The 14,045-nt window shown below is 38.6% G+C and overlaps 1 protein-coding gene across 5 annotated transcripts in view; it reads left to right on the top strand.

Annotated features, from left to right (window-relative positions):
- WAPL (WAPL cohesin release factor) overlaps nucleotides 1-14,045 on the top strand; it is a 146,429-nt gene that overhangs the window by 93,682 nt on the left and 38,702 nt on the right. For 4 of the 5 annotated variants that reach the window (XM_048074844.2, XM_067000671.1, XM_048074845.2 and 1 more), the window contains 2 exons: nucleotides 3,052-4,128; nucleotides 11,140-11,258. In XM_048074844.2, the coding sequence (XP_047930801.1) occupies nucleotides 3,052-4,128; nucleotides 11,140-11,258 (1,196 nt within the window). The remainder of the gene's footprint in view (nucleotides 1-3,051; nucleotides 4,129-11,139; nucleotides 11,259-14,045) is intronic. The other variant, XM_013174372.3, reaches the window with a different exon arrangement.

Genomic DNA, 14,045 nt, shown 5'->3' with positions numbered 1-14,045 from the left:
ATTTTTTGACAGTGGTAGCTTGTGTATATCTATAGATACAGATACGTATATTTGTTTGACATCTTCAGTCTGTTTTGCAGGCTGGGTATGTACATCATCTTTTGTGCTTTAGAATACCAACTATAGGTGTAACAATAATGCTTCAAACTATAACTATATAACACTACATTTCTGCAGTACTCATCTCAAAACAAATTATTGAATTATTTGACTGTTCGGTTGTAATGTGCATATGCACACTTGTATTGCATTCCTTCCCTGGGAAGAGCAGATTAGATTTGTTCCCGATATGCCATGCAGGTCTTCAAAATCGCAGGCATCCTTAGAATAGGAAAACCTGTCCCTTTACAGAGAGACATGCTAAAACTTTTTTGTAACAATTCAAAGTGTTGTTTGGTAAGCAAAGGCATGCATATGTTAAATGTGTGTACTTTAAATGTTGCTTAGGTTTTATTAATCCAAGTAAATATGCGCTCAGATATGGAATAGTAGTGGGAAGGCTGCACTTGAGTGAGAAAGTCTGGAAATCAAATTTTGTAGATATAATTTTCTGGTTTTCATGCCTACGTACTACAGTGGCTTTCAGTTACACAGTAATAAACACATGGCAGGAGAAAGAAACATAGTGTATGCTATCAGGCTCACTCTTTAATTCTACAAAAACTGATATTGTTTGGGCATCCTGGATTAATACTGTGCATCAGATTGAAATGATTCCTTGTATTGTGTATTGATCATGCAAGACAAAGACTGAACAAGATTCCATTACCGAGATGGCTAGGACTCCTGTTCTTGACAGAATTTAGTATTGCATGTTATATATTCTGTGAAGTGTTTTTTTTTTTTTTTAATTATTTCTAGCTGAGTATTTAAACTTCTATGACAGGCCTCAGGTGGACTCCCAGAAAACATGGATGCAGTGTGAAATATTACTTGTCTCCCTGAGGAATTTCAGCTAGGATTAGATTATTTTCATGTAAAACTTGACTTGGTAGTCATTGCTTTTGGTATATTTTTTCTTTAGAGCCTAGAAGTTTTTTGACAATTGCTATGAGCAGGGACAGGCACTTACATGATGCAGTTTTAATCTGAAAGCAAACGAACAAAAATCCCTGGAACAGTATTTGTGCTCGCTTCCTTCATCAAGAAGGTTGAAACCTTTTGGTCAGTGCAATGAAACTTCCGTGCCGCTTGGGTAAATGGTACCTGATGAATGCAGTCAGGACCGGTGCTAAAGGATGCCAAAGCCTTCGTTTTAGTTCAGAAAGCATTTGCTACATGGCAAAGCCAAAGCTTAGCAGTTGCATTCTGCCTGTGGAGCATCTTCCATTACTGTGGCCTTCTGTGCCTGTCTCTTGACAGCGTGTTCTCTTCTTGCCTTTTGTCTGCTTGTTCCTGTCACAGTTGCTTCTGTTTCTGCAGTTTATCTCATCATGTGCTACTCTTCCGTGCATCAGGGGCTTCTGCATCCCAGTCGGACTCCTTACCTTGCTTCTCCTGGCCCATGCTGCCCCTACAGTGAGTGCTGATACTGCAGTAGGCACCTGGGTCTGTGTGTGCTGGCACTGGCTGACACAAGTCCTAACAAGATTTCTTGGAAAAAGGATGGGCAGGCCTAACACACTCGTGTTTTTTTGGGTATGTGTGGTGCAGCAACAGAGTATGGCAAATGCAGATAAAATCTTCATGAAACTCGTGTACCAAATCCACTGACCTTTGGTTGGTATTCAGGGAAAACAAAGGCAATGGTTTCCATCCACATTCTCTGCTGTCTCAGCTGGCATTGCTATTCTGGTCAGCTGAGAACAGACCTGACAAAAAGTGCTTACAGCCACATCTGCGCTCCTTGACAGCATAAGATGCAAGTGTGGCTGTGGGCTGGAGAAGTACAAGACTAACTTTGGCAGTAGCTTTTCCTCGGATCTGTGGAAGTATGTTGTAAAAACGGCTCTTGAGAAGTAATTCGATTTAAAATTGTGATGAGAATTAGTTTTTCTATATTTCTTTTGGAAGTCTAAATATTTTCATTTGATGCAGCAAAACGAGATAGTTGTTGTGTGTGCCGTTCTGATCAGGGCACATGATTGAGACCTCTAAGATACAGTTGGTAAGGGTCTGTAGCATATTTAGTACAGATTTTACTGGATGACTTTTACTTGTTTCAGTTACTATCATAGGCAGTGGACTATAGCGTAATTTTCAGGAAATTTACTTAATTGATAGGTTCTGTAGCTCATGCTGATTTCCATGTCTACTGTTACGTTGCCTTGCTGCTATCTAGTCCTTAGTTAGACGAGGAACATACAAATGAGTGGCTGTAACCTGCTCCTGCATCCCCTTTCCTACTATAGTTGGGTATCATAAATGCATCTTGTAGTATTAGAAATGAGCATGTGCCAACTTAGCCATGCCATTGATTCACGTGTTTTCATGTTACTAGTTATGTTGCCTGTTCTTTTCAAGTACTATGCAAAAGCAAGAAAGCTCTTAAACTAGGGCAACTGAAGCAGATCAGGCACTAAGATGTGTATCACAAAAGTTGATTAAAAACAAGGATTTGCGAGGGACAGCACTCAGCCTAAGTGAAAGAAGGAAAATAATACTTTTTTTCTAATTACATTAGAAAAAGAATTATAGTCATCCTTTATCCCTAATTATTCATTGTAAGACACTGAAGCAGTTTGAATGGTGTTTTGACTTCATAGAATATTTTGTTGCAGAATTCTCCTTTTTTGTTGAGGTTGTGTACATCAGTAAGTGCTTCTATTTGGGGGATATTTTTTTCACGATGCATTTGTTTTCAAAGTGACGCTTAATTCAAGCTGGTGTGTATTTTTGCTAGGGATGATGAAGAGACTTTATAACAAAGATTGTAAGCTGGAAGACTTAAGGTATATCAGTATTAATTAGGAGGATTGAGCCCCCTTTAATGATTTTTTAAATTAAGTACTGAATATTTACTGTTATAGTGATTTTTTTCAGATTTGTCTGCAAGGGTGATTATTTTCTTAGCAGAGCTTTTTGCTAATAAATTTATTTTCTTTCTTTTAGATAAAATGCAGAATTTGAATGAAGATAATGAGAAGAACAGTCATTTCACCTGTGAGAATGCTGAAGACAGTAACAAAACCAATGCTGAAACTACAGATGCTTCTGGATTCAATGCTGAAGCCAAGGACTTGCCTGATTCTTGGGACTCCCACATTGGAAAAACGTCAGACTCTCCATCAGAAGCGTCTCAGACGAAGGGGCCATTAAGAACTCATTTGTATGAATGGGAGGATGAAACTGAAGATACCAGAACTGGAGAGTATATGTTAGATTTTGACAGTGAACAACTCTCAGAGGTGAAGAGCAAGGATGAGGAGGGTGATAAAGAAGATACTGAAAATCCAAAGGAAGCCATTAGCGAAGAACTTGTGCAAACTATTCCTAGGCCAAGCAACTGTAGGACATATTGTAGATCTAACAAAGCAAAACCACAGGGGGCAACAAATTTTGACAAGCTAATGGATGGCACTAGCCAGTCTTTATCCAAAGCAAACAATGAATCAAATAACGATGGTCTGAACCCAGCAAGAAAAGCTTCTTTAAGTAGTGGGACCAGTTTTAGAGGGACTGTTGGACGGACTAGAGACTACACTGTTCTACATCCATCTTGCTTGTCAGTTTGTAATGTTACTATACAGGATACCATGGAAAGAATTGATGAATTTACCACAGCAACCCCTACTGACTTAGGAGAAGCTGGGCGTTTAAGAAAAAAAGCAGACATTGCTACTACAAAAACTACAACCAGGTTTCGACCAAGCAATACCAAATCCAAAAAGGATGTCAAATTAGAATTTTTTGGGTTTGATGATCAAGATGAGGGAGGGGGAGATGAAGGTGCCTCTAGAAGTTCTGGGAGTTCCAATTACAAAATTAAGTACTTTGGGTTTGATGACCTGAGTGAAAGCGAGGATGAAGAAGAAGAATGGCAGGTAGCGGAAAGGAAAGCTAACAAAAAACGAAGTAGAACTGCACCATCTTCCTCACTTCAGTCAACCTCCGAGAGCAATGAAAACTGCTCCCAGGATAGCCAGCTCAATACTAATGCAGGTAAACAGAACTCTTCTAGAATACATGGTAAATATTTTAATTTAGTTGGCCTTTATTTTGTTCTTTTTTTTTCAGTATACTGAAGGGTTCATTGAACAATACTCTTGGGTTGGATATCTGAAAGTTACATTTGCTTATTTCTGCTATGGTCTTGTTTAGTGTTTTGTAGCAGCCTTGAAATATGCCAGAGGTAGAGGGTTTTCTTTTTTTTAAAAGGAGTTTCTTACTTGTTTTAGTGTGTTTTGCATACAGTGCCTATGCCTGGCAGGCCGATACCTTCCTACAGAAGCCCTGTGTCAACCCCAGATTACTGAGCTGAGACAGAAACTTGTGCTTTTCGAATGCATTTGTAAACAGTTTGCACCTTTCTCAAGCGAAAGAGGCTCTGGGGGCTGGTGGAGTGCCAGTCAGCTACCTGACTTTGGTTGTGCCCCTGCATACTGAAGAATTTTTGCTTCCAAGTTTTCAGCAGCAAAGCTGCTATCTCTTACATAGGCGGTACGCTGGTGAATGTGTTTGTACATATGTGTACACACATGAATAAAAGTGTTCATACAGAATTTGCTAAGCACGTTCTGGTACCTTTGAATAATTGGACTATTGCTTGGTGGTCGTTGTGGTGACTTTGATCAAGGCTGAAGGTGCGTTGGTGAAGAAGAGGAGGAATAACCGTGGGGAAAGGTTTCTTTCAGCTTTTTCTTACTGAAAACGTCTAATACCAAAGCCTCGTGCGTGTTGGATTAAGTGTTTCAAAACATTGCTAATACTCTAGCGAACTTCTTGGCCCTCCACTTTGAAGCATGAATCTGCAAAGAAGTTTTTATCCATTCATTGATGGTTAAGACTTTTGGCAAAATGTGTTTTATGGCAATGGGGAGATGGGAGAACTCGAGTCTAGCCTTGCAGATGCTGGAGAAGCTGTTTTTTTCCCGTGTGCAAATTATTTCTGCTAATACAATCCAGAAATAACATTTTGTAGGAAAAGATCTTCATTTCTGTCTTCTAATTATAGTATTCTCTAGGAACAGAATTGTCTTCAAGACCTTCTAATTAAAGATTAGAAGAAGACTGAAGACTGTAAATTTTTAAAGGACCGAGTTAATACTGATATTACAGGGGAATATTGTGTTTTCAAACAAAAATACTTGAAATCTCAAACGTGTTATGGTGAGAGACTTGCATTCCAGCATCTTTGGAAAATGGGTTTAACTTACAGGGCTGATTATGAGGTACTCCAGCTGGGTTCATTTCTCTGACTAGCCTTTGGTCAGCTGATGATTCCAAGGAAAAAAATCCCTTATACAGTTAAGGCAGCTGAGATGCTGATCCATCAAATTATCCTTTCGGCTACTGTCCTGTGGAGCCTCAAAATATCTCCTGTTTGCATTCGGCACTGTGGTCACAGAGGAGGCTGTTATACGCTGACGTATCACTGATTATTTCTCTGACGCGTTCCGAAGAGATTGCCTTGGCACAGGTAGATGTAAATTTTTGTGGTTTCTCAGTTTCTTAAATGCACTTCTCCAGTGCCCAGGTAAGAGCTGCCTCTCAGTATGTCCACTGATGCATGCTTCCCCTGTATTTGTCTGCTTTACTCAGTCGATTCCTGGTTTGGGTTACTGGTAACCAGGTGAGATTTGACTTTTGAAAAGCAAAACTTGAAGCTTTTTCCTAAGTCACAGCGTGTTCCCTAGCTCAGTCCTGTAGTACAGATTATAAAGACAGGGAGTCTAATGTTGGCCTGAAATCTGTAAGTCTTTCTGCTATTTCCTGTTGTCTTCTCTCAGACCTTTCAAAAGGCTGAGTGTTATGATCAGTCTGGACAGCCATTTGATGATCCTTAAATATAGTGATACTGAGTTGGAAAATTTCTCAAGGACTTTTGGATCCAAACCTTACATTGAGGTGAAGTGACTTCAGTAAGTTACTGAAAAAAAGCTGCTTCAACAATCATGGAAAACGCAGGTTTTGAATCCAAATTCAGAAGCTTTCAGAATATGTTGCACGTAAAAACGTTCTTCACAAGTTACAATATTGAAAGGTTGTAGTGCTTGCTACCTGTGCTGTGTGTGTGCTCTTCTTTTTCATACTGATGAATAGACCTACAGATCAAAATTCAGTGTGCCAATTCCGAGATGACAAGTGAGATGCCAGCTCTTCTGTCTGAATTCCGGCTCTGGAAATCATTAGACGTAGTCATTTTTCTCCTATTTTATGTAGACTCCATTTTATTTTACAGAAACACTATTGACCCTGTGGGCTTACTCCCAATGTAGTAGTCTACATTTCAGGCATTTTCACAGAACTACCATTGGTCTCTCCTGAGGAGCCACCAGTCTTTGCAGGGACTGTGGAACAGGTCAGGGTTGGTGGCTGGCTACTGCTTGTAGCTCAAAGAATGAAGTCATAATGTCTCTGTCTTGGAAGGAACTCAGTAAGAAGATGTGCACAAGCAATCAGATGTTTGGTAGAGATAATTTTGATAAGATAACATCACCCAAAGAACATAAAATCTGTGGTGCTCTGTTAAGAGCTGTGTGGCAGACTGAAGCATTGAGCTGCGTCCAGTAAGGGTTGTTCAAAGGCGTACACTTCCCAGAGCACACAAGGCTTTTTCCTCTCTGAAGCTTAAGTGAGACAATCTCCTATGTTATTTATCAGTTATTAGTATGGGAGAAATGTTTTCCATCTACTGTAAATATAAGACTCCTAGGAGCTTTGAGATCTGTCATGGTTCATAGAAGGGTGAACTGCCCTGTCAGCGCCCCATATCAGCAGGCACAAATGCTGAAGCCTAGGGATGGCTTTTCATGTTGCATGTGCTGGCCTCATCACTCACCATTTCAGCAGGGAAGGGGATGAGGAAAAGCCCTTGAGAGGTATCTGAAGGGGGTTGTTTATAGGGAACAAGGCTGAAAGAATGGAAAGGGGGTGTGAAGTGATAGGACATGAGAGACTTTCTTGTTTGTTTCCTGTTTTCTTTTAAAAGAGTGAGTTGTTCTGGGGGAATTGGTCTCAAGATGCATAAAGGTTTTAATTTTTGCACAAAACTCCTAAGACTGACTTTTGAAGTTCTGTGAATAAGGAGTGTTATATGATATAGTCAGCTTTTTGAAAGAGATTTGGTGCTTTCTGTTGCAGTCTCATCCTATTTTTGCCTTAATACTAATTTGGTTACTTAAAATAATCCAGACCTATTTTTGTGAAACACATTTTAGAATCTTACTCTGAAGCGTTATGCAAAGATTTTCTAACTACGCTGGAAATGGGCTATTCCTCCCAGGCTGGGCAGAAAGTAAATTTGGTACACAGATGCAACTGTTCCTGCAAGTCGCGTGCAAGGAAGCACCAAAGACCAGATGGGTAATGTTGTTAGTGCTGGAAAAAATGCCAAGTAGGTAATTTCAGTTTGAGTTTGAGACGGTCTGTCACTGAACTGTGTCTGTTCTGTTCTTCACTTGACCAGTGAGCTCGTCTGAGGTGCTCTGGCTTTTAAATTCTTAGGCCCTTTTCACAGACACTTCTGTTTTAATGGAGGTACTTCATCACTTTGAACCTTAGACTTGTAGTGAAGCTCTCAGTTCCAGCTGAAGTTGCCGTTCCTCTTTGCTACTTGCAGTCCAGGCTTCTCTCACCCTGGCTGCAGCAGAGGCTGCCTTCTCTCTGGAGCTGCAGCCTGTCGGGGGCTAAAAATACCGATTTGGCTGGACTAGAGCTGGAACTGTGCTGGTATCGTTTCCGTAGCCAGAATACAGGATGACTCTAGGAAAGAGAAGCCTTTAGTACCAAAGTGACTTAATTACTTGATTGTATTAATTAGTAGGGAGTTGTATCCAAGAGCAGTCTGAAGTAACGGCAAAGAAGAGAAGGTAACTTTATAAATATATATGCATATTTATGTATTTAAAAATAAGTTGCAGTTTTGAATAGCACACCTGCATTTTTGGGGCAGCGTTAAACTGCTGGAAATAACTGCGCCATCAGTTTGTTTTCTGCTTGCCCCCAAAAGGTCCAGTCCTGTCCTGGCTGTGTGTGGTTCTGGTGATCTCTAAGATGCCTGACATACATAACTTCTGAACTTGCAGCCATGGAGGACTTCATTTCCCACCTGTTCAACTGGAACAGCCAGGACTTTGTTACTACTTGCTTTATTACATTTCCCTTTAGCCAATGACAATGAAATTATTACAGAAAGTGACAGGAATTTAAATTAAAAACTGAGTAAAATTATATGTTTCGTTATCTTAATACAGATTGACATAAACAGGGTAGCTCAGTTGCCCTGAAACATTGCATTAAATGAAGATATCAAGATCTATATTCTTTAATGTGCTTATTTTTATTTACTTCATGTCCTTTTTCACTATAATTCTCATAAGCAGCACAGTAATTAAGTACTACAGTATTATTGACTTAAATTACACCAGCAGGTATGTTGTTATGGTAGTATAAGCATCACAGCTTAGCTTTTGCTGTGTAAATCAGTTCTGATATACCACTAAATGCCTGTCATGCATTCATTTTCCTTTCAGTGATCAAGATGAATTTCTTATATTCTTTCTGGAAAGTCACGTAGCTTTTTCATATCAGTATCTAGCACTCAGTGCATTTATGATGAGTGAGCTTATTTTTTTCTTTACTTACATCTCATTCCAAACTAAATCACCTTAACAGGGTAAATATTTTTAGCCAGTTACATTGAAGTTCTCAAAGCAGAGTCCTGTTTGGGCTTCAGAAATCTCCTGCAGAATTACTGTCAGGCTCTAAAACAAAAGTTGGTTGGCTTTTCCTCTCGTTTTGCCTTCTAGTTGATATTTGAACATCTTTCTAATTTAGGTAAGCCAGACAAATGATCTCAGATTATAAATGACTTGAAGATGGTTGGATGGAGGAGCAAAGGGCTTACATGCTTCTGTATTGAGAGGAAGACCAATATCCTTACCTTTTTTTCTAAAAAAAAAAATAATATAATATAAATAAAAAAATCTGTGTAAGAGAGCTGTTAGAAAACAAACTTCATTAACATCACTGCTTGCACATCTACTCATGCCTTTGCCTGGCTGAATTTATATTAGTAAAAGACTCTCCCCGCATTGTTTAACTGCGATTTGAAAATGTAGTTGGGCATAAATGCAGACTGATTTTAGGATATCCAGAAGGCCACAAAGGGCATTGCTTAAATAAGAATAATCCAGATTATTTTATGAAATTAATTATAAAAGCATGTGATGCGCTAACATCATCAAAAGATGAAAAATGACTATAATAAATAGAAGTTAATTTTTTAAAATCAAATTCAAAATTATCTAATTTAGATGGGATAGTTAATATCACACAAGAGTAGACAATTCAAACAAAGGAACTTAAGTGATTTAAAAATTGTGGCCTAGTTGGTTTAGAGCGCTACCAATCGTTGTCTATCACAATACCAGCTCCAGGTCTCTGCTGTGAGGCACAAGTTGTTGGGCTGATGGGGTGGGTGAAAACCTCTCCTGTGTTTCTAGTGCTTTGCATGTTTGTAGTTACTGTGGACAAGGGAGTTACTTTTTAGCTCTTTATCTGGAAGAGGAGGCTCTGTCTCTGTGGGTTTGTTTGACCTTCTGTTGGAATTGCAGTCAGGGCCTGTCTTCTCTGAAGTATTTCAGAATTTGTAAGAATGTGCATCCGAGCAATTGGATTGGACTCCTTTAATTGGGAAGTGCCAGTGAAACGCTAAGTTGACTTTTATGTAGATTTGGAAGTAGTTTTGCTTTATTTAATTAAAGGTAAGGGGAACTGGCCTGTAATTTTTTCCCTGTCAGACTTACTTTATCCAAACATCTTTTAAAAAGCCCTGCTTACTTTCAGAGGGATCGTTCACGCTCCTGTGCTGACATGGGGCTGAAGGGAAAACCAGCTGGTGGGGGCACAAGGCTGGTCCTCTGGGTCTCTTGGGGCGGGTTTGTTGTCTCACAGTGTTGCCAGAGCTGTCAAACTCAGTGATTTAAAATAAGGCCCCCAAGCACTTTAGGAATACTTACATCCCAGGTACTAGCTCAATTTTGTGTGCTTCCAAGTGCAGTTTGAAATTCACTTGCTCGGTTTGCATTGGATTGCGTCATCTAGGAATTTGGCTGGTCCTGTTTACTCGATGCACTGAGGATTAAAGTAACTGATCCAACCTGCTTGTATTTTTGCAGTGCAGCTTTCAAATAGCAGCTGCTTTGGAATAGATCGGTTTTCTACATGGTTTATCAGATAAAACAGTGCTTCTCTGTGCCTGTCTTCATTTCTGTTTTGAAATTTTATGGTAACTTCTGGGTTGTGCCAAGTCAAAGAACACAAGCTGCTCTCCAAGGGATAATGCTTCGAAACAACACAAGTTTAGAGGAAAAAAATAGGACAAGGATTTAATTAGATCAGTGAATTGCAGGTTTATAGTCCAAAACTGGTGAATAGAAATACTGATAAAGAAGTAAGGAATACAGCGGAAGGCCGTTTTGGGGGCCTTCAGGCTGACTCCTTCCCAAACTGATGGCTGCATTTTTTTTATTACTGTTGCAACAGCACAAGCAAATACAAGCAGGCTGCCTTCATGAGACACAAAGTAAGGTCAATTCTTCATTCCTGTACTTGCAGTAGGAAATATTAATCTCGTAGTTTTGTACTTCGGAAGACCCTCAGCTGCAGTTTAATTTGTCTGGTGCTCAGCTGTGGCTGTAAGCTGTGAACAAGCACATGTAAGGCGTGACCTGGGACTCAGAGGAGTGCACGTATGTATGGGGAAATAATAACTTGAAGATTATACAATGGGCTAGAGGTGCTATAGTGATTTTTGGCAGTGTACCTTGTAATGCATCACCTGCATACTATGACTTTTCCAGTCAGTAAACCTGAGCTCCATCAAGAGCTATGTTTGAGTTGAAAACTGACTTTATGGTGAAGATTGTTTGATTGTTATATAACTTCACAAGTTACATGTTGAAATCTTAAATGCAAGAAATGCTTTAACAGTTCAACAACTTTCAGTAAGGTTTTATACTTTTTTTCCTTTTGCAGAGCTTCTGGAATTCTCAGAGGATGCATCCGGTGTGCCTGAAGGCAATAAAAAATCCACAAATAAACAAGGTGATAAATCTAAGGAAAACACCAGGAAGATTTTTAGTGGGCCAAAGCGGGTAAGTAATAATACTTAGACCAAGTTCTTATTTTAATCAACTCTTCAGTGTTAATGTTTCTTCTATATTTAAACAGGCCTTTTGTCCTACTTTATATCTGTGCTTGGATAATCGTTATTTTGTAAGATTACACCTTAAATGTGGAAAAGGAAACCTTTCTTCCAGTGAGAAAGTTCTTGTGTCAGTTACTGGGAGTATCAGATGCAAGTCTGAACTCATGGGTTGTGCAACGGTAACTCACAACCTTGATATGTTCCCTTCTAGATGGTGCTGAAGGCAAAGCACCGTTAGATGCTGCGTGGACTTCTTTCTTCTCTCTACTAAGCCATATGTATCACACTGGAGGATTGAACCTCAAACCTTTCAATTTGGCATTGGTGTAATCTTTATAAGGACAAGTGCTTTTGACACATGGAAAAGTAACATTTTTTTCTTAAAAAAAAGAAAAGCAACCCCAGATCCCATGCTACTGTATACCCCAAGTATGTAGCATTCAGTATGAGTTTGCCATTTCATATTGTGAACAGAGCTTGCTTATTTTGCTAATGCTAGGTGTGTTTTATTTTACCTGTTATTATAGGTCACTCAGTATTTTGAGGCTTTTGAAGAAGTGCATACAGCGAAAATTATGTTCAGCTGAAAGTTTACAGTACCAGGATCCATGTGATTTCCATTAAATGAAATTTTTATGACGATTGTCCAGGACAGCTATTTTTAGCACCTAAGGCCTTTTAACATGCTTTTTGCATCGCGCATTCCCATTGTCTGGACTAGAGTGTAGTTGTCTCACAGTTATTGCAATCCAGAACTGGGGTAATAAGAGAGAGAGGGAACTCGAGAGGGAAAAGCACGTGTATTTTGTCTTTGACTTTGATTTCATTAAGTTTTACAAGACCCAGAAGGTGTATGCTTGAATATAAAAACTTCTATATGCAGAGGAGTTTGTTCAGTAGTCTAACAATTCTAAGAGATTAAAAAAAAATGTATATATTCCTTTGATATGTAATGCTAAAAGATCTCAAAGCTAGTTAATTTCTTGTATTGTAAAGAATCTTCACTTCAAGTATTTTAAGGTTTTTTTGTTTGTTTTGAGAACTAAGTCATCTTTTTTATCCCCCCAGCTGTGTTGATATATAATCATTTTTCATATCAAATGTGGATTCATGGGTAGAAGAAGGAGGGCAAATCTGTAATATTTTTCAAAACACACACGGGAATATTTTAATTTCAGGGGATGTGTGACCACTAAGTATTTTCAGTTGTACTGCCCTTTTGAACAGAAGTACTGCTTCTTGGTGCCTGGTGACTTTGGGCAGAATGAGGAGCCCTTGGCTGCTGACTCTTGCTTCTGGAATTTCAAGTCAGGCTGTCGATAAGTGAGGAAGGTTTCTTTTAAAGAACAGAAATATTTCTTTAAGACTGGAGTTCCTCTGCTTCTGCTGATAATCTTTTTTTACAGAAGATCAGCTTCTTCTCAGGGAACATGTTAGAGCAGACTGAGAAACAGAATTACCGAGAATGTAAATTTGACTGAACCTGTTTTGCTGTATTTTCAGCAGTGTATAACAGCTCTGGGTGTTCTGCTGAATATGGATTTTGTGTGTGTTTAAGTACTAATATACCTCACATAATATTCTGTGATAACTTTTTATTTTGCTTTTGAATTTCTGTACTTGAAATACTTCAGGGTTTGTATGAGAACTGTTTTAATTAATTTTGAATGTATATGTAGGGAAAACCTTACAGCAGTATCGTATTATATGGGGAAAAATTGATTCAACTCTGGAAGATTCTCAGTTGGGAATACACTTAATTCAAGTGTGAGATGTGAGAATTAAGCAACCTTTTTGACCCTGCCGTGGTATAATGGACATAGAAGTAGAAATTGCTGTAATTGCAATTCAGATTTTAAACTTTAATGTTCTCTAATCATACAGCTGTTACATGGAGTTAATAATAATTAAAAAAAAAGCTTGTAAAGCTTCTGGTGGTAATTAGAGGTGCTATAATTATCGTCCTAAATTATAGATATAAACTCTTAATCTCAATTCTATTTTAATGGAATTTTCTTTCTGGGAAGGGGAAGAAATGAACTAAAAGTACTAGCCTGACCTTACCTACCTGATCTTATTAAAAATACAGTAAAATAAAATTCTTGCACCTTCTTTTTTTTTCTTTCTTGCAGGAACTAGCAGTTAAAGTATTAATTATTTTCTGCTAGGTGGTGATGTTAGAGGTATGGCACTTTGTGTCACACTGAGCTGAAAAGTAAGCAGCTCTATTAGTCGGGAAGCAACAGGTGGTATTGTTAAACTTCAGTAGATCCAGAAAGCTGAAGAATTTTTTTCTAGTCTGCAATCAGTAGGGCTCTTGCTAACATTCATGCTTTTTGAAATCCAACCATCACGCTCCAGTGTTCAAGTCCAGTTCTTGAAATTTGGAACACATGTGTAATAAATGATTACAGACATTAATGATTGCTTCTAATGTCAATAGCAAATATGTGTTTCAAAAACTGCTTTTAATATAAGAAACCCTCACTAAAATCACTGACTATTCATACACATAATGAGCTTAAAAGTTGCAGTAGTGTGTGTACTTTGTTACGTATGTAAAGTCTTAACCTGAATTCTACTTTTAAGTGACTTAATTCTCTTTATCCTGAGCCTGAGTTACAAGGGGGATATTATGTACTGTAGCAATGTAATTATGTACTTACAGCATATAAATATTAGCATTACTTGACTTGCAAATTATGGGTGTGAAGCCTGCATGAGTAACATCTGC

Source organism: Anser cygnoides, chromosome 7 (assembly GCF_040182565.1).
Source record: "Anser cygnoides isolate HZ-2024a breed goose chromosome 7, Taihu_goose_T2T_genome, whole genome shotgun sequence".
In the NCBI taxonomy this organism is placed as follows: Eukaryota; Metazoa; Chordata; class Aves; order Anseriformes; family Anatidae; genus Anser; species Anser cygnoides.
Note: the sequence above shows the minus strand (reverse complement) of the source record. Positions and strands in the feature narration are given on the sequence as shown.